The sequence below is a fragment of the Paroedura picta genome, chromosome 6, assembly GCF_049243985.1.
Source record: "Paroedura picta isolate Pp20150507F chromosome 6, Ppicta_v3.0, whole genome shotgun sequence".
NCBI lineage: Eukaryota > Metazoa > Chordata > Lepidosauria > Squamata > Gekkonidae > Paroedura > Paroedura picta.
Genome location: NC_135374.1, coordinates 26122554 through 26143136, shown reverse-complemented (window position 1 = coordinate 26143136; position 20583 = coordinate 26122554). Strand labels below are relative to the sequence as shown.

The following is a 20583-nucleotide window of genomic DNA, read 5'->3' as shown; positions in this document are numbered from 1 at the left end:
CACTATTATTAACACCTGGAAATGAGAAGTGCCCCTTTATACCCGTATGCAAACTGAGGGTGGGATTTAAGTAGAAACCAGAAGTAGCCACTTATAGCACATGGAGCAAATCACTTTTGGATGCGCCTATAATGACATACAGTAAACTCGAGGGTGTTTTTAGTCAACAGGTCAAATAAGAGAAGCAAAGGAAATCAAGCTACAAGACATGGTGCTTCATAAATGGCTGGAACATACAGGCTGGGGGGGATCAAAGTCCAGATGTTGCCAAATGGGATATGTATATTTGAACACCCAGGCAAATGGGATATGTATATTTGAACACCCAGGCACACTGAGCTGGTTACTCTTCTTTGTGTGGGTCAGTTGCTAGAACACAATGGAGCAAAGCTGTTTTAGGCAGACCTTGGCTGATTCTGTACTTTTCCATTGTTGATCCAGCTGAATTCAGATCGATTTGAATCCGGGTCTTCCTCCTTCTCCCTCCCCCCTGAATTGAAACAGAAAGTATTCTGCACTTGATTGGAGAAGCTCAGAGCAGGGAGGGGAGCCAAGCACAGCAGGGGGCTCTTCCTTTCTTTTCCTGAATGAGGGGGAGTGGGGAGAGGATTGAAGACAGCAGCCTCACCGTGAATGAGGAGGGGGAAATAAATCAAAGAGGCAAATCTCTGCTGAGAGAAGTGTGGGCTTCTGGAGTGCAGTTACTTTCAAACAGGGCAAAAATAAGTCTTGGGAGGGAAGCCTTGCAACTGGGAACCAGGAAGTCTTTGAACTGACCTCCTGGCCAATCAGGGAAGATTGCTTTGCTATGTCAGCATCGGAGGCACAAAGTTAATTAGCAAAAAGCAGAAATCTACACTTATACTGGTGGCTTTAAAAGCCAGTTTTTCAAATATTGCAACTTATATCTGCTCCTGGATATTGTGGGGGAAAGATAGGGTCCATCATGGATGTTGCAGAGGGAACATTTAAAGTACCCCAAATCAAAACAGAAATCGAATTCGGTGCAGAGGGGATGGGTTTATTTGGCCTGGGAGTGGATAAAAAGCAAAGTGCAGACTCGACCCTTGTTGAAGCCCAAGCCTTTTATGTTGACTTGGTACAGTTTTTGAGGAAAGAGATATTCAGTAGTGGTTTTGCCATTGCCTGCCTCTGGGTGATGATCCTGTATTTCTTGGTGTTCTCCCATCCAACTACTGATCAGGGCCAAAAATGCTTAGATTCTAGGCTAGCCTGGACTTCAGGTCAGGGCAACGAAGCCTTATAGGCCCATCCAAAATCACCATGCCGGGAACTTCAGCTGTTGCCTAGGTATACAAGCTAAGAAATCAACTGAGGGACTGGGGGAGGGAGTGGGCATGTTTCTGAGACTGAGCTGAGAAAGCAAAGCAAGATATATTGGCCCTGCATTATCCTCCATTGTTGCAAACATTCAGGTCCTGCCTGCCTTCACACTCTCATGGGATTGTCTCTTACTTTCAAGGCAAATGGATCTGAGAAAAATGGGGAGGGAGACCAGCTGGACTCGGTTTATGCTTGCTATATTGTCACACCCTTATAATTTCATCCATATTGTGCATTTAAAGATGAACTGCCATGTGACTGAGTAACTTCAAAACTTTAGTAGCACTTGAAGGCTTTCTAATGCTATACGTTTTGTAAGATTACCCAAAATAGTAATGATGAAACGCTAGGCTGCTCTCTTTGTATTAAATATTCTGTTTCCACTGCATACTAATTATTTTAACAGGGTTTCTTCTTTTTCAAGCTGAAACATTTGATTTTCATGTCTCTAATGTTTTTCTTTTCCCTGGTGAAGTGATTACATTTTTGTTGGATCATCTGACATGTAGAAGTTTTGAACTTCTGACTGTTCTCTTGAGAGCCACCTTCATGAGAGATTCCTTTTCAGGAAGAAGTTTCTGGAGTTCTGCATCTGTTTGGCGAAAGCTTGCTTTTCTTTCCAGTTCTGATGTTTTCTTCTGCATCACTCCTGCTTGAGGGTTCACTCTTGCTTATACTATTGTAAAACGACAGGTAAGTTCTACATAATTTCAGTGGACAAGAAAGCCCTGCCCGGAAACATTGATGCAACACCATGCAAAGAGTGCCTACATTTTTTTTTCTTTTTAAGTAACACCCCCTCCTCCAAACGTTACACTTCTGAAATGTGTTCTCTTTTTAGCAATGGAGTCATGGTACATAAATGCATAAATTATCTCATGCATTTAATGTATTTATTTATTCACTGCAGATATGCAAATTAACAAAAACAGGGAAATAACTTTTAATACAATTGTACAGAAGAGAAACACAAAAGATTGCAAAACAGTGAGAGTGGTGGTAGGGTCATGCAATGTGGTTTTCCCTTTCGCCCCTTCCATCTGCAGGCTCCTGTGACTAAAAAACAAAAAAATCTCGAAGGTTTGTCTAGAATGGCCAGAAAGCAGAGGAGGGCACTTGTTAAAGCCAGGAAGTGTTTTATTTCCACATATTCCTTTTTCTTGCCTCCTTGAGCTGGTGGAAATGTCATCTGTTCATGCCAGCAGCTTTTGGATTTCAGGGTCTTTGTAAGGCCAGTACTAACAATAACCCTAAATCCTGCTGTATATTAGCAACAGAATATAGGAATCAGCAGTACTATAGTCCCAGTGATAATTCAAGATGACAGCTCATTCTCTTTCTCTTCTCTTGGAGCCAGATCCTCATTTCTTTCACTCATGTAGTAGCTGCCAGCTGCAAGGTGATGGCCAGTGGTTCCGTCCATGAGAGGCATGGAGTGACCCTGCCTCCTAGTGTTGATGTGACATTACACAGGCCTAGGCAAAACAGATCAGCAAAGGGAGGCAGAGAGGTAAAAGGTCTACCTGTCCAGTATGCCAAAAACCCAGGCAGAATTGTATTCTGCTGTCAGTAAAGCAGAATGCTTGCAAAGTTAGAAAATTAGTTTAGAGCAAAGATGCATGTCAATGTGGTTTTGATGTTAAAGCCCGTGAGCCTATCCCAAATGACCTTTCTCACAGAGATGGTTTACAAGATGAATTACTATGATCAATGGTGAACCTATTTTTTCCCTGTCTGATATGCTTAGTCCATTGTTGAAATGGAAGGAATCTTTTTTATATATATAAGCTTCTGCTTCTTTTGTTAGAAAACAGAGACTTGTGTTAGATGTTTGCTGAAAGCAATCTATATTCTGAAAAGAAGTGACATTGTTGCCATAACTTCAGAAATTGTGGCTGGAAAGTTAACAGGTTTTTTTTGTTGTTGTTGTTTTTTGCACCAAAAGGCATGAACAAATGCTCTTGATCGAAGACGTGCTATGACTAGCACCACTCTGCTGGGCATTGATAGGGATTCATTTTGTACTTTTTCTTCTTTGGAGCAGCAAATGTAAAGAAGGATGGGATGCAATATTAAAATCTGAAAGGATTCAGGAACAATATATTTTTTAAATGTACAAACAAAATGAAGAAGGCAAGCTTCTCTAAGAATAAGGAAAAGAAAACCAAAGAGCTAATTCTCAACATGGCTAAAGCTGTGTATACATAAATATGGAGATATGTAGAAAGACAAGACAGGTCTTTCTACAAACATGAGGAAAGCCTCCGGTTTGTAAACACCCCTCCTCCAATAACAGTATTGCCAGTCTTCAAGCCTTGGTTTTGTCAGTAAAAGGCAAGTAGGAGGGGCAGAGACCTTTTCAGGGTTATTTTGTTTCTTGAGGAAGGCTAGGTCTGGCATCAACCATGAGGCTCCTTGATACCACATGACTTGTATGACTCACCCAGGACTGGGTGCTTGCTACTATTCAACAGTAGCCACCCTACAAAAGGCAGTGTGGAGTAATGGTTGGAGTCTCAGACTTGGATACAGAAGACCCATGTCAGATTCCCCACCCTGCCATGGACATTCATGGGAGACATTAGGCCAGTCACATGTTCTCTGCCTTACAGGGTTGTTGTAATGATAAATTAAAGGAGAAGAGAATGATGTGAGCTGCAATGGGTCCCCATTGTAGAAAACCACAGGGTATGAATGAAGGAAATAAATAATAAATATAGCTGAAGGGGAGGGGAGATAAATGTTAAATTTGTCAGAGGTTGAGGAGAGAGGGAAGCAGGGGAAACTGAGAATATAATGGCTGCCAGGAGTAAGGAAAAAGGAAACATTGTGGGAAGGGATGCAAGAAACCCCCTCTGCAAGTCCTTGTAGGTTATCCACCATGCAACTGAACTCAGTAGCTAGTAATGTGCAGCTGGGCCCAGTGGTTGATTTTTCAGTGCACTGTCTGGTTGTTGAGCAGGTCAAGTGGGAGCTGAAGTTTAAGCAACTTATGATTGTAAGGACCTTCAAGACTGAAGCACCATAAGGCAAAACTGTGGAGGAAACAGTACAGCCTGACAGAGGACTTACCTATGATTAAAGACTTTAGTCTGCCAGCATTGATCATATGGCAGCCAGGGATACATAGAAATTAACGTGTGAACCAGAAAAGCTGAAGGCAAGGCAGGACCTTGGCCCTGATCTACTGTGAGGCAACTCTAACCCCTCCACTGTGACCTTGTTCCTCTCACCCCTAAATGTAAACACACATCAATTCTATTAATGTTAAGCTGAATTTTCCCCACAGTTCACCTGGTTCCAGTCTTGTAGCCAGACTGGGAGAAAAATACAGGAAGCACCAGAACATGTTATATTCTGGTTCAGCTCTCCTGGACTGCACACTCTGGTTTTGATTTTTTAAAAATAGACTCCAAGGACCCACTTGAGGATCTCGGGAAAGGAAGGAAAGGCTTATCTGCACACTAATTTATGCCTCCCAGTGTCAGCTCTGCAAATGAAAAATTAATAGCCATTGGAACAGGGTTCTTTCTCCATTCACTCTGACATTTGGCAGGGACTGGATCCCTTGGGTTAAGGGGTACACCTGAAAAGATTCATATTTTCAGTGAAACCAATGGAAACAACTATCAGACTGGTTTCCTAATACAACTGTACTAGAATGTCCAATTAAAGAATCCAGTTCAAGCTTCTAAAATCTCTAAAAAAAATTCTTGCCCCTTCTTTCCTTTGCACACATATTTCTTTGGCTTTGAGGGGGGGGGGACAGGAAAAACAACAATTTTTTAATGTTCATCTGGAGGGCTGTGTGATGATCCCAGCATCTTCTAGAGGTAGAGAGTTGCAGAATGTGAGTTAAATAGAATTTTTTTTTCTACAGTGATTCTTAACTGCTCAACATCTGGTCCCTTGACCGCAAATCTGAGACCTCCAACCCAAGAGTATTCTGGAATCTATAAATACATTCCTTGTTCGATAGTTGTGGAACAGCACTGCTCCTAATGACAGGGAAGGTTTCGTGCCTCAAAGAAGAATGGACATCAGCATTTACTGGACAAAAATGAACGAGTAATTTATAAACCAGTGGGAGAGTATACAGGATTATATCTACCATGTTTCTACAATAGGCCCCCTCCTTCAAATAACACTGGAGCTGCCTTCAGGGGATATTACAATGGGTACTGAAGAAATGAGAAAATCCTGTTTGCAAGCCATACTGCTCTTACAATCACAGAGTGATTGCAGCAAAACCGGTGCTTTTTAAAAGCTGCTTCCAATGACTTACTTGCCCCAGGTATGATGCTGCTGGGAAGTGGCATTCTTTCCCTTCTCCCCCACAGCATCCTAGTACACCTCCCAGAGTTTCCCCAGCATTTGATCTTCTTCCAACTTCCTTTTTGTTCCACAGTGTTTTGTTTGTTACTGATTTATGTCCACAGACTCATGCTGGAGGATAACATTAACACATATTTTTAACATTTTGATGCTTTGCCTAAGAAGACATTCCTCACTGGAAACTTAAAACCTATCCTTGGCCCTTAAATTTGGTATCCCACATGCATGCACACGGTTCCCACGGCTGCAACACAGTGACAGCGTACTTACCTTAGCAGCAGCAGAGGTCCTGAGGCATAAAAAGTATTGTCTGCAAGAGAACATTAGGAGAGGTCCAAAGTTGCTCCTCAGCTCCTTTAACATGGGGGCAGCAGAGGGAAAATCCTGAACTATTAACCTTGTGTACAAAAAAATGAGGAGTGAGTTATTGCAGGTTCAACTCTATGTGTATGTCTATATGCTTCTGAGGGAAAGAGGATAGCTCTATATTCATGCATGCACTCTTTGAAAGAGCAGTAGGGGGTAGCACTTTGGCCTCACGTATGTCTAAGCAATACTATTACTAGGACAGAACAATATTTTGAAGCCAGTAGCACCCTTAAGACCACAAAGTTTAATTCTGGGTATAAGTTAGGTAGGTACGTAGGTAGGTAGCTGGTTATGTAAGTAGGTAGAAGTTGGTTAGGTAGGTAATAGAACTTAATCATCCATTAAGTTCGTAGAAAACCTTGCTCCTTTCTAAAACTATGGCATAGTAAGTTAGGTGGGTGGATTACCACCTCCCAGGGCCAAAGGGGAGAAGGCTGGACACTGGGCAAGACTCAGAAACCATGTCCACAATGAGGTGATTCAGTCAGGGGGCTCCACAGTGAATTCCACATGCATAGCACCCCAGGAAACAGCTAAACAGTTAACTAACTCAAGTGAACTCAGGTCTAAGAACACCAGGGGGAGAGTTCAGTGCAAGTTCAGGGTTTGGGGCTCATCACTTCCCCCTGACCCACAACTACCCACAAATCCAACGAACTTCCATTTTCCATGTTCGTGCCCACCTCTATTGCCCAGTGAAACAGTATTCCAGAAGCTGTGAGACAGGCTCCTTTCCTTGGGTCTTCCCATGATGCCATATGATAGAGCTATTTAAAAGAGTTTATGGGAAAGCCTGAGGTTACATATGTCTCTCACTTGTTTCAATGATTTCTTTGAATCATTTTAATAGATGAATACATTTATATTTAATTTGCTGTGGTTACCCACTGTGGTCCTTTCTAGACTATATTGAAAGAAAAGTGGAGTATATAAATACTCAAATAAATAAAGCTGGGTTGCCATTCCCTTCAGTGAAATTTCTCACAACACCCTAGTTGTTTTCCTTTCTCCTTCAGTCTAAGGAAACAAATTATGGTAATTGTTTTGTCAGTTGCCTACAGAAATCTTTAACTCCTTGCCATATCACCTCAGAAAACCCAGCTGTGACAATCATCAGAACAATACTTTCTATTCTTGATATGTGCCTCAAACAACATTTCCCCCCTCCCTTGGAAGTGTTATTTGGTCATTCTAGAGCTATTGTGGCAATCACATTACGTAAATATAAGCAGCAATCCGGTTTATTCTCTACAATGGTTTAGAAGGAAATTTAAGAATTCTACAGTTACTTCTGTAACAAAAAGACTTACCTCAGTGCACAACCATGAAAAACTCCTTAGGTAACCTTGGATCAGTAAGCCGAATTTACTTTGGGGTTTTTTTGTGGTTAAAATGGAGTGATGGGCTTGCCAACTGATAGCCTTCCCCTGGCACTCCTTTTAAAATAGCACGTCTAAAAGGTGGAGGTCTATGTGGTACACAGAACCACTACAAAATATTTATTTAAAAGAAAATGTTTACAAGCATACTCTTAGTACAGCACCAGATTGAGGAACAGTTTCAAAAGAAAACAAGATCTGAACACAATGGAAAAGTGGACAAATGAGAACAGGATGCAATTTAATAAAGATAAGTGTAAAGTTCTGCATCTGGGTCAGAAAAATGAAAGGACTTAGATAAAATTGAAAGGGTACAGAGGAGAGCGACAAGGATGATCTGGGGCCAAGGGACCAAGCCCTATGAAGATAGGTTGAGGGACTTGGGAATGTTCAGCCTGGAGAAAAGGAGGTTGAAATGGGACATGATATCCATCTTTAAGTATTTGAAAGGTTGTCATTTGGAGGAAGGCAGGATGCTGTTCCCAACCTGTGGTCCTCCAGATGTCCATGGACTACAGTTCCCATGCCTCACTGGCAGTCTTCAAACAAAGGTTGGATACACACTTTTCTTGGATGCTTTAGGATGCTTAGGGCTGATCCTGCGTTGAACAGGGGGTTGGACTAGATGGCCTGTATGGCCCCTTCCAACTCTATGATTCTATGATTCTATGATTCATCTGGATAGGTACTTATTTCTAAGGACACAAACAGATATGAGTATCCTTGTGACATTTCTGTCAATTTCGAGGGATTTTTGTGGACTGTGCCTTTTGTACATTAGTAGACCGTTTATGCACTGGGAACTTCACTGCCCCACCCCCCTGTCAGGAGCACAGATCGGGGGCTGATGAGGTGCACCAGGCCAAATGTTCCCCCATGTGGGCGCAGGAAGAGGTGGGGCAACCTGCCATGACTAAAACTCCAGCCTGCAGCCCAGCATGAAACCTCCAGTGCATAAACGGTCGTAGCATTGAAAGTGTTAATCAGATTTTTCCCAAATGTCTTACACCAGCTCTTAAAACCAATTGCACGAGTCCTAAGAATCAACTTTAAACTCAGAACAATAGACCCCCTATGGCAGAATAGAGACATCGGATTCTTATCTTATTACAGATACTAATTTTCTGCCCCACCCCAGCATTTCCTCTATAATTAAGATGATTACAATATGTATTGTTCCTTTGTATTCCTCTCTATTCCTCTCTAGTACATGAAGACTCAGAGATTTCCATTCCCATTTATATCTGATGAAGGAAACTTTGTTGAAGCATCTTGTTGGTCTCTAAAGTGCTTATAGACACAAATCTCACTGTACAGTTTTCTTGTCTGTGGTGTTGCTTAAAACATGAACCAACAGACTCTGCTGGATTCAGTGTGTGATTTAAAAATCTGACTGACAAGATGCATAATACCTCAGTTTTATGGGGTAAATCCTAAATATTACATTCAACATAGTATCTGTTTTATCTGGCCACAGTGCTGTATCAAATAAATTTAATTTGATTACATTCAACATAGTTTTCATGTAACAGAACTCTCCCACCTCCCCCTTCCTACTGCAGGCTGCCATGCTGCTTCAAAATCTGCTACATGCAATATGGAATGGAGAATGGAGATGGACCCATGGAAATGGTCTAGGATTCCACAGTGAGGAGCTGCAAGAGCTCAGTGACTCAATGGAAGGACACAACACTCTTTGTTTTTAAAGTTCAAGGGCCACTCTTATGGTGGAGAAGGAACTGAGAAGAATAGGGGGGGATGGCCTCAGCAGTAAAGTACAGCTTCCATCGAACAAAGAGTTAGAAGGCAGATGAATGGAAGCTTTTCAAGGCACCGTATCTGAACTCACCTGGTGCCCCCTCCACATTCTTAAAACAAAGATAGTACATACAAATTGTCCTAAACAGTAGAAAGTAGCAAAGGTGGCTGCCATAAGCTTAAGGATCTTTCTGTGCTTCCCTTTGTCTTATGTTTTAAAAGCCCCACAGAACTGTTTGAGGTCCCGTAGGGCTCTGATCTCATTTGGAAGAGCATTCCATCAGGCTGGGGCCAGGGGTGAAAAGGCCCCTGGTTGAGGATTCTGAGCAAACATTTTAAAGCTCTTTGGGGATTGTATGAGGAGAATGCAACGGTCCAAGACCATTTAAAAGTCATGACCAAGACTTTGAATCTGATTTGATCTTCAATCTGAAGTTGATGCAGCCGGGAGATCACAAGTCTTATATATGTCCTCCACTGAGTCACTGTGAGGGGTTGTGCAGCCACATTCTGGACCACCTGGAATTTCTGAAGCAGCTTTAAGAGTAGCCCTGCAATAACAACCCAGCAATAACGCAATCTAAAGCTGACTGGTGCATGGATTACAGTGGTTAAATCAGACATTGAAAATAGGAAGCTAACTGCCATGCCTGGTGCAGATGATAAAAGCCGGGCACGCAACATTTGTGATATGGCCTCCATAGACAAGAAGGAATCCAGATTCTTGACAGCTGAAGCTGTTAAGCTGTTAACTGGACACCAACTTGAGTCAGGAGTCAGCGTTTCCTGGCAGGGGCTCATGGGAATTGTAGTCCATGGACATCTGGAGGACCACAGGTTGACTGCCCCTGATCTAGGGCATGCTGGCCAAGCCAGAGGACCAGATGAAGTTGAATTCAGCCTCAGCCAACTCTGCTTGAGCCAATATACCTAACATCTGGCCAAAGAATCTGAAGATATTGATGGGTGAGGATATAAATGGGTGTAATTGGCATATTGATAACATCCCAGACTGAAACTCTGGATCAATTGGGCAAGGGGACATATATAGATAACATTGGGGAGAGAACATCTCCCTGTGTTTCCCCCACACACACGCATACAAGGACAGGCCACTGGGAAGTTCTATCTCCCTGTGTCACCCTCTGTCCCCAACCATGGAGGAAAGATTGATGCCATTTGAAGGCTATACCTTGAACCCCCACACTAGCTAGGAGCCAGTGATAGACTATGTCAAATTAGGCCTAATAATAGCAGCACTAACCCACCTAGATCCAATTGTCTCCTGAGATTGTCCCTGAGGATGATCAGAACCGTCTCCACCCGCTGGCCAAGTCAGAAGCTGGAATGAAATGAATCAAGAGCTGAAGTTTCCTCCAGGAAATTCTGTAGTTATTCTGTAGCTGTTACTGCTCACCCTCTGCCAATATGTTTGGACTGGTAAATTCCCATTTCATTGTGTCTGAAGAAAGTGTGTAGCCCACAGACGCTTACACCTTGAATAAATCTTTGCAGGTCTTAAAAGGTGCCACTGGACTTAAACTTTGTTGAAGAAGAAGGTCCATTCCGCACGACTTAAATGTAGCAGGTCTTACCTTTGGTAAACGCTACAAATTCAAGGTTCCGCATGATGTCGCACACAATCTACAACACTCCTGCAACACTCCCGCAAAAAGCGCTTCGTTGTAGCGCTTTTCAGGGAATCGGGAAAAGTGGATTCCCCCTGAAAAAACCGCTACACCTCTGTGCACAAGCTGCAACAAACATGTAGCGGTAGAAAGAAAGTCCCTCCCCCGCTCTTGCCCCAAACTTCTGGAGAAGCAATCGCCATTTTTCCCCCTTAGACCTGCGAAAGAAACGAATGAGCGAGGCTTTTCTGGCTAAAGTACCTCCACAGAAGTGATTTAAAGTAAAACAAAGCTCCCTTAGTTCCCAAGCACAACACAGCCCCCTGTTCAGCACTGCCTGTAATTTTGGCCACAAATCGTGCCCGTGGGGGGGGGGATTTTTTTTCCTACTTAACCGTTTACGCACTGGAGGTTTCATGTCGGGTTGCAGGTTGGAGTTTTAGTTATGGCAGGTTGTCCCACCTCTTCCTGCACTCACATGGGGGAGTACTTGGCCTGGTGCATCTCATCCACCCCCGATCTGTGCTCCTGACAGGGGGGCGGGGCAATGAAGTTGCCAGTGCATAAACGGTCCTTGAGGAGCGTATAAACGATTAATCACCAGCTTCTACGTCAGCAAAAAGGTCTTTCCGATGCAACGATTGAACACAGATTTGTTGCAACGGGTGTGTTTGATTTTTTAAAAAACAGTTCTTAAAGGGAATGGGGCTTTTCAGGAGCATGAATACAACAGCCCATTGGCTGTTCCATTTGACTGATGGCCAGGGCGGGAAGAAGCGCAGAAAAAAATCACTTCCTTTGTTGCAATTCCAGCCAGACCTGAAACCTGTGGGGAATTAATGAAACGCTACTGGGACTTCTATATTCCACTAAAAAAAAGGTATGCAGAATGACGAGATTCCACTATTTTATATAGTGTTTCTGAATTCTGTGAACAATTGGCAACATTGGTCCTTGTGTGGAATGGCCCAAAGAGTTGGTTTTTATACCCCTCTTTTCACTGCCTGAAGGAGTCTCAAAGCCACTTACAATCACCTTCCCTTCCTCTCTCCACAACAGACACTCTGTGAGGTAGATGAGACTGAGAGAGCTCTGACAGGATTGCTCAGTCAGAACAGCATTATCGGGGGTGTGATGAGCCCAAAGTCACCCAGCTGGCTGCATGTGGGGGAGCAGGGAATCAAACCTGGCTCACCAGATTAGAAGCCGCTGCTCTTAACCACAAAACCACACTAGCACCGTTCAACATTAGCATGTATTATTGATATTTTAGATGCAAAAAAGCTTTCCATTCTAGCTTTTGGGCAGGAATAAATAAACCAACAATTTAATAAAATTTCCTAGTGCCTTGGGGAGAAAAATTCACCAACTTAATTGCACTTGGATTTTACTCCTGTGTTTATTAACAATTCACTTTTCTGTTTGTGACAAGTATCTGCTGGAATGGCCACACGGTGGCATCACTCTCCTTGGAGTGGGTTGTTTTGCTTCAGTGCCTGCAGGCAAAAAAAAAAAAAATACCCTTTCTTCTTTTCTTCTATTACCAGTTAATTTTTATTTATAAAATGTGTTTTCTCCTTTGTATTTAAACTACAGGTGTGTTGATCTTGTTACATTTTCTGCTTAGGGAGTTATATTCTACAAGCCGTCATTATTAAGCAAAGAATTAATCCTGCAGCATTTTAAGGTTCTTCTGGCCCTATTAGGATTGCCAGTCCTGAGTTTGGAAATTTGTGGTGATCTGGGGGTGGAGTCTGGGGAGGGACCTCAGCATGGTACAATGCCACAGAGTTTACCTTCTGAAGCTGCCATTTCCTCCAGAGGAACTGCTTTCAGTAGTCCTGCAAATAAGGGCAAAACTCTACCTTTTGAATTTTGGTCAGGCAGGTCCGGATTCCTTGAACTCAGTCTCCTTCCCTGCAGACATCCATCAATTGTAGGGAATTTTATAGTGCACAGGAGCCTAGTTTGGCTCATAATGATAATGGAGCCAACATCACACCCACATTTTTCCAAACCCAAATTCTACACAGGTGTGTGTATGAGGGATAGGAACCCCTCCTTCCTTGTGCTTTCATCCTGAGCCAAATCAGGTTCCTGTGTACTTCAGAAATTCCTTTTCCTGCATCTTTTGTGAGACTGTTGGGAAAGTGAGTCATCAATCTGCCAAAATTTGTAATGTGCAGTTTTCACTAACATGTAATTTCCAAGTTTGAAATCTATCTAGAAGCTAAAATGACTAAACTGGGGCTATCATCCTTTGGTCACATCATGAGAAAACAAGACAATAACTCCAGGAAAAGTCAAAGGCAGCAGGAAAATTGAGATGGATTGATTCAGTAAATTGGTAAATCCCAAACTTTTTGAGCCTGTGGACGCCTTTAGAATTCCGACACAGCATGGTGTGCATAGTCATAAAATGTTTGCTACAAAATGGCTGCTGCAGGAGGCAGAGCCAGCCACAAAATGGCTGCCACTGCTTGCCTTCAGTCACACTGTGAAGGTCATTGTGCTGTGGTGGAAGCTGCTGGCAAACTAATGTTTTCAAAAATAGGAAAACCGTTCCAATATCCAATGGCCAATCAGAAGCACAGATGAGCAAAGTCCCCCCCCCCATCCAGTTTCTAAAAACCTTTGATGGGCAGGAGGAAAGGTATCAGTGGCACCACACTGAGGACCCCTGCAATAAAGGAAACCCAAACCCAAACAATAGGATATTTTGGAGGTCATTAATTCATAGGATCAACATATGTCAGGAGCAATTTTACAGCACTTAGTGCATACACAGTTTTTATCCTAAGCCTTGCTGAAATCAGTGATGAGTAGGTTAGTGAAAGAGCATTATCTCCATCTAAAATGATCAGGTCAGAGAAGATAAGAAAGACACCTGCATCAAACCCCAAAGAGCAACCACCGATAAACAGTACTGGCCCTGGTAAACCAATGGATTCAGTATACATCAGCCTAATGTACTTTTCCTCATTAAAGTGGCCAGAATCAAAGTCATACATCATTGTCCTTTCCATATTTACTCAGAGGTAAGTTACATGGTATCCTAATTAGTGTGTTCAGGACCATAGGCAGCCTAGTCCTGCCAATATTTAAGTCCCACTTCAATCAGTGGACTCATCTACACATGCTTGTGCATAGGACAGCAACTTTACAGTATATACACAATTTTGTCATTAAGCAGCTTAGCTGCAACAAAATTTAGAGCAAGAGTTCTCAAAGAGCCAGTATAAAGAAGCCTATTTGCATAAGTGGAAATATACATGTTAACATTATTGATACCTGACAAATTAAATTTCTGCAGTGGTTGTTGTGAGTCCTTCATTAAGAAGAGGCACAAATATATCGCAGAACACCCTGCACTGGCATAATACTTGCATGATTTGCCCCAGCAACTATTCACCTTTATCATTTCAATTTTTATTAAGCATTTCTAAGAAGGCCTTTAATCCCATAAAAACATTTCCCTGCCAGCTCTTTGACTTAAAAGTATTTTGCTGCTGGCTAAGGGTAGAAACTTGAGGGAAGAGACAAGATCACCTCTTTAATGTAAACTTCTGAAAATGGTACACAAGAGGCTTTAGAAAATCCAAAAATAAACAAGTTATTTCATTCAACATAGAAGGGAAGAGGTTAGGTGAAACCAGGGGTGAAATGTCTGAAGTAAATGTATAATGAGTTTTGAGGTAACTTACTAATTTTACATATGTTTCCACCAAGTGAGATTATAAAGCTTTCCATAAAGTTATAGAATCTTAAAGATGAGAGGTTTTGGTTTCAGAATTTTCTAAACACCCCAGTGCACTTTCTTGAGTTTAGCTGACTCTTCGGCTTTCAAAAGGCAAGAATACACTACCAAGTACTCAAATTCCTTCTCTAAACACACCAGGGATCACTCTGACCTACCTCCTTTTCCAACAGGGCAAGGAATAATTTATCTAACTAAAAGATCTATCCCTTTTTATGGCCCAAATAGGGATCTTCACCAATTCACCACCTCCTCCTTGCCAACCTTCCCAGTTCTCTGTCAGTATTACTGTTCTCAGTCAGTATTACTCTCCTCAGTCAGGGTTTAACTGTTATAATTCTCAGTCAGAACTAAACTGAGTTCTCTTTATTGGTCAATTCCCCAGTTTTTCTTCTCAACTGATAACCAATCATACCCTTTTGCTCGGCCAGCCACTCAAGGCTCTATGGCTCTGTGAGGTATGAACTCTTCATAGCCCTGCAGCAACAAGCTGCAGCTGTGGTCCCAGTGCTGCTGCTGCCAGCACCACCTTCCATGTGCCCACTCAAAAAGCCAGAAAAATGTGATGGCTGCAAAGAGAACCTACCACCTTCTTGCTCAAGTTAAATTGTTTATCAGTGCATGTGAGTGCGACTTTCCAAACAACCAGGCCAAGGTCATTTTTTTTATCAGTTTGTTAAAGTAGTGGTCCCCAACCTTTTTATCACCAGAGACCGGTCAATGCTTGACAATTTTGCTGAGGCCCAGGGGGGTAGTCCTTTACCGAGGAATCGTCACCGCCTCCTAAGCCCCTGCTCTACTTGCTTTCCTGCTGGTGCCCCTGACTTCCCGCTGCCCACTGGGGGGCGCTGCCAGCAGCAGCTGCGCAGTACCACACCGAGGGGGAGCCCCAGCCATGGTGGCTGCTGGAGAGCACCACAGGTGAGCCAGTGGCAGAGTGGCAGGGCAGCCCCCAAGATTGCAGCCAGGGAGGAGGATGAGGAGGAGCTGCAGCCCGGTACCAACTGATCCATGGACCGGTCCTGGTTCCCAGACCGGGGGTTGGGGACCACTATGCTAAAGGATCCTGCCACCTACTAGGCCACCCCCCTTCAGCATTCTGAGGATTTAAAAAAGAACACATGCACAGATGTTGCTAAAAAAAATGGATATTTGTAACATTCTGAGAGCTTTCCAAGACTATTCAGGATCACAGAACAAAACTTTCCCCCCATATACCTGACTAGTTGGATTTGTAGCTGGAGAAGAGATCAGGGCCTATTCTGCACACAATAGATAATGCACTTTCAATGCACATTCAAAGTAGATATTATTACTATTACTATTTATATTTATTACCCACCTCCCCCCAAAGGCTCAAGGAGGGTTACAACATCAATAAAAACTCCAGTACATCTGTTCTGCACAGGAACATCATGCTGCCAAAGCACATTGAAAGTGAATTATCCTATCTGTGCAGAATGAGCCTAGGTTTGAACTGGGCACCTTCTTGAATGCATCCCAGTAATGTTAGTTACTGTGCTACAGTAGCTTTGAAAACCTTTTGCATTTCTCCTCTTCTTACCACACAAGGTATGTGAACCATTCTTAATATCAAAATCACACAGAGCTGGAAAAGACTACAAAGGGCGATCCAGTCCAGCCCCCTACCTTCTCAGACACTTTAAAAAACCCACATACTCCTGACAGGTCCTCATCCAATCTCCTCCTAAAAACTTTCAGTGAAGTATACTCTACCACCCATCTATGAACAGCCCTCCCTGTCAGAAAATGCTTTCCAATATTTAAAGGGACCTCCTTTCCCATAATTGCTCCTAGTCTCTAAAGTTACAATAAGTTGGCCCCCTCTCCAACAATTCTATCTTTTACGTAGTTAAAAATAGCTATCATATCACCCCTTACCTTCCTCTTCTCCAAGCTACACATACCCAACTCTTGCAACTCCTCCCACAAGGCATGGATTCCTCCCCTCAACACTCTAAACACATTCCAACTTGTTAATATCCTTCTTGAACTGCAGTGCTCAGATACTTTGGTTCTTGCAAAATGAGCTGAGAGGCACTGGACTCCATTTTAGTCCTCACCCCTCTTTCTCATAGTTTATAAGCCTTGTGAGAGGATAACTTACAAATCTGGGTATTTGAGGAACAAGATATTTTAAAAAATTGTTTGGAGTGCTTTGTCTTGTGCTAAGTACACCAGTTTCTGTAAGAAAACTGGGCAAAAAATTCAAGGAGATTAAATGACGTGGAATAAAGCCTCCAAAAGCTGTAATTGAAAGTGGCAGAAGCATTAGTTTTGAAACAAGTAACATTTAATCACTCCCGATAATACAGAAGCATAATTTTTGTATGTTGTTTTCTTCAATAGAATTTACATTTTAATCTGTTGAGACAGCTAATCACTTCTGTCTGCCTTGTTCCAGGAAGCTGTCAGGCTACGTAAAAGTAATGGCAGCAGGAGGCAGACTAGATTTCCAAATCACTAACTAAAGAAAGTAGGCTTCTATTGGGATTTCGTTTCTGCAGTCTGTGTTTCATTTTCTTCATTTATTCTCTGCCCTCCTCTCCAGTGGGGACCCAAAGGGGCTTACTTCATTCTCCTCATCTCCATTGTATCCTCACAAGAACCCTGTGAGTTTGGCTAGGCTGAGAGTATGTGGCTGCCCTACAGTCACCCAGCATGCATACTTAGCAAGTCCCTGTATTCTGGTTGCCATAAAAACTGCTTATGCTGGTTCAAGGCACAATCCATCCAGCCCAGTCCAGCAGACGATGCTCCTGAGATGCCAGCCTGCAGCACAAGAAAGAGCCAGCCTGGTGGAATAGGCTCCCAGAAGAGATCAGGGCCCCGCGGGACCAAAATCAGTTCCAAAGGGCTTGCAAAATTGAGCTATTCCACTGGGCTTATGGTCGGGGGCAAAAATAACATCCACCATGGAAGGCTGGCCTCGCGGCTAGGGGAGGGGAAGGACATAGAAGTTCATCTCCTGCCAAACCTCCCTCATCCAGGATTCTAATCAGGGTCTGAGTTACCGAAAAATGGAAATGTTTAAAATTTTTAATATTTGTATATGTTTTAATGCTGAGCATTTGGAAAACAGGATACAAATAAAAATGTATTATTATCATTATCCCCCAGTTGCTCATCTCCAGCACATCATAATTAGTACTACTTATTGACATCAACAGTAGGAAGAGGATGGCCAGATGTGACAGGGACTGGCTCAATAAAGGGCCATCGGTTTGCAAGGCCCGAGCAAGGCTGTTAGCAGTTTATTAATTCATAGGGTCACCATTTATTATAAGCAACTTGACCATACAGCACGCATAAACAAACACACTGACATCAACAGGGATAGAGGATAAATGTGTAAGTCAGAGGGGGATCACATGCTTTAGAACAGTGGTCCCCAACCTTTTTATCACTGGGGACTGGTCAACGCTTGAGAATTTTACTGAGGCCCGGGCGGGGGTAGTCTTTGGCCGAGGGACGTCGCCACCACCTCCTGAACCCCTGCTCCACTTGCTTTCCCGCTGGTGCCCCTGACTTCCTGCCACCTGCTGGCGGGCACTGCCACCAGCAGCTACGCAGTGTCATGCTGAGGGGGAGCCCCAGCCATGGCGGCCGCTGGAAAGCACCAAAGGTGAGCTGGTGGCAGAGTGGCAGGGCAGCCCCCAAAGCAGCAGGCGGGGAGGAGGATGAGGAGGAGCCGTGGCCCGGTACTGACTGATCCACGGACCGGTCCCAGTCCCCGGACCGGGGGTTGGGGACCACTGCTTTAGAAGACTGCAGGTAGGAAAAGCCCTGCCTGAATCCTGGGAAACTGCAGTCAAGCTGAGGAAGGGACATGGCTTAGACTGGTATCATGAAAAAGGTGCATGAAGAGGGTCACATGTTGAAACCCCTGCATCCCCAATAAAATGAATCAGATAGTAGGTCATGTGACACCTCTGTTTGAGATCCTGGAAACCTTCTACCAATCACAGTAGGTACTGACCTTGATAGACAATCATTTATTTAACACTAAGGCAGCTTCAGGTGTCCCCCTGTATACAGAATATAAAGCAGATGGACTAATGGTCTGATTGACAGGTAGTCTGTCAATGGTTGCTGCGGTTTTTCTGCTTAGAATCCTATTCTAGGACTAGCTCCATGGGACCAGCTAAGCTTTTGCATCACTGCTAGAACAATGCTACTTGGTCCTGCGGTTTGTACTGTTCTTCTGAGCACTTAGAACAGGTTCAAGTAAGATCATTAGATGTTTTATAGTTTCTATCAACCCTTGGGGGAGGGGTTAATGTTGCAAATTATTTATGAAATTTGATTGGTCTGACTTTATTGTGGCTCAGCCAAGACTACCGAGACCTAACTTTCACATTCAAGTGAGAAAATAAAATTACATCAATAGAGCAAAGGAATAATGATGATAACCTGAGATGAGCCACACTGAAACCCTTTGCTGCTATCCAGCCTGGGCTTCCTGCCTCCTCCTATTGCAGGTGTTAAAACCTGGACATGGCCAGAGAGAGGAGCCAAAGGACTCTTGGACTCCTGTTCCAATGATTTTCAACGGGTTTCTCCTTCCCATTGCAGACTCCCCTCGTGTCATTCCACAGGGTCCCATATCTCTCAGGCCAGCAACATTTCATGAGTTCAGTGTGCTCCAATGGGAGGGGAGAGGCAAGAAAGATACTTTCTATTGATGGAGAAATTAGGCTGAACCCAACCCTTTGATTTCTTTTATGAAGGTTTATTTTATGGGTGCCAGAATTAAAGCTGATCTCCAGACCAGAGGAAATGGCTGCCTTGGAGGTTGAACTCTATGACCTTGTAACCCTCTGAGATTCCTTCCCAAACTCTATTCCCCCAGGCTCCACCCCCAAACCCCCCAGAATTTACCCTTATGGAGTTGACAGTTACATTGTATTTTATTTTAAGTGTACTAGCATTTTAAGCCATTTGGGGGGCTCTGCTGGAGAAAAAAGCAGGATAAATGCACTAAATGTTCTTTGTTAAATGTCCCCAAATGTCTCCCTTACTACTTGCTGTCATTGTTAGTATTTCTATCAGCTGCTTAACAAAGCAAAAGAGCATTACCTATTGGCTTAAATGTAAATGATGAGAACACAACCCAATTCCCTATAAAATTAGCTTGAGAAGATTTACTGTATAGACAAGGGAGTGAGTCAAATGAAACCCTTGCTTGCCAGCATGTCTTCCTGAAATAATCTCTCTCTAAGAATTTGCCATCTTGGGAGTTGTTGACCCTCTTCCAGCTGTTTCCCCCCACCCCCCAGGAGAGTTATTTGCAGTTGTGGGACTCCATTGTGAATATATGGCTAGAAAGAAGTACTTTTATTTCATGTCATCTGTTTTATCATCTGTTTGATGCCGCTAGATCCAACTGTGTTTAAGGTATTTTATATTTTTATTTTGATTAAACACTTGTTGTCAGACTTGATAGCATTAAATATTTTTGGCAACTGGTTATTCATAAGTATGCATCGTTTTATCAGTTATGTTTATTGAATTTCTATTTGTTTTATTATAAACTGCTAGAGAGCTAAGTCTGGCTGACATTACAGTGCTTTGAAGAAACAAATAAACAACTCATCATATTGGCCCCTGCAGGCCCAAAGTGAATGCCTAGGGAGGAAAAGAAGATTTTCCAAGGAATTTACGAAAGGAATCTGCACATTTCACATTATAATGGACACATGTAATTTTGTTATTTGCCACAAGATGGAATACTCTTTAAAATGAGCAAGGTTTAGTTCTGTTGATTATGGGAAGCAAAAAGGGTGGGAATTAAAAGAATCTAGAAGCACCCAGCTGAACCCAGTCTTGGTTCCCCATATCTCCCCATTATAGAATTATAGAGTTGGGAGGGGCCATACAGGCCATACCAGCTGCTGCTTGAAGACTGCTAGTGAGGGGGATCCTGCCACCTCCTTAGGCAGCTTATTCCACTGCTGAAGTGTATGTGTGTGTGTGTGTGGGGGGGATCCTG

The 20583-nt window shown here is 43.1% G+C and overlaps 1 protein-coding gene across 2 annotated transcripts in view; it reads right to left on the bottom strand.

Annotated features, from left to right (window-relative positions):
• Positions 1–1814: 1814 nt before the first annotated feature.
• Positions 1815–20583, bottom strand: part of LOC143839614 (uncharacterized) — a 77455-nt gene continuing 58686 nt past the window's right edge. Inside the window, exons 3-5 of one of the 2 annotated variants that reach the window (XM_077341850.1) lie at positions 10454–10527; positions 5950–6076; positions 1815–2020 (exon numbers count right to left, since the gene is read on the bottom strand). In XM_077341850.1, the coding sequence (XP_077197965.1) occupies positions 2006–2020; positions 5950–6076; positions 10454–10527 (216 nt within the window). In that variant the 3' untranslated portion in view covers positions 1815–2005. Of the gene's footprint in view, positions 2021–5949; positions 6077–10453; positions 10528–20583 lie in introns of those variants that run through there. The other variant, XR_013231786.1, reaches the window with a different exon arrangement.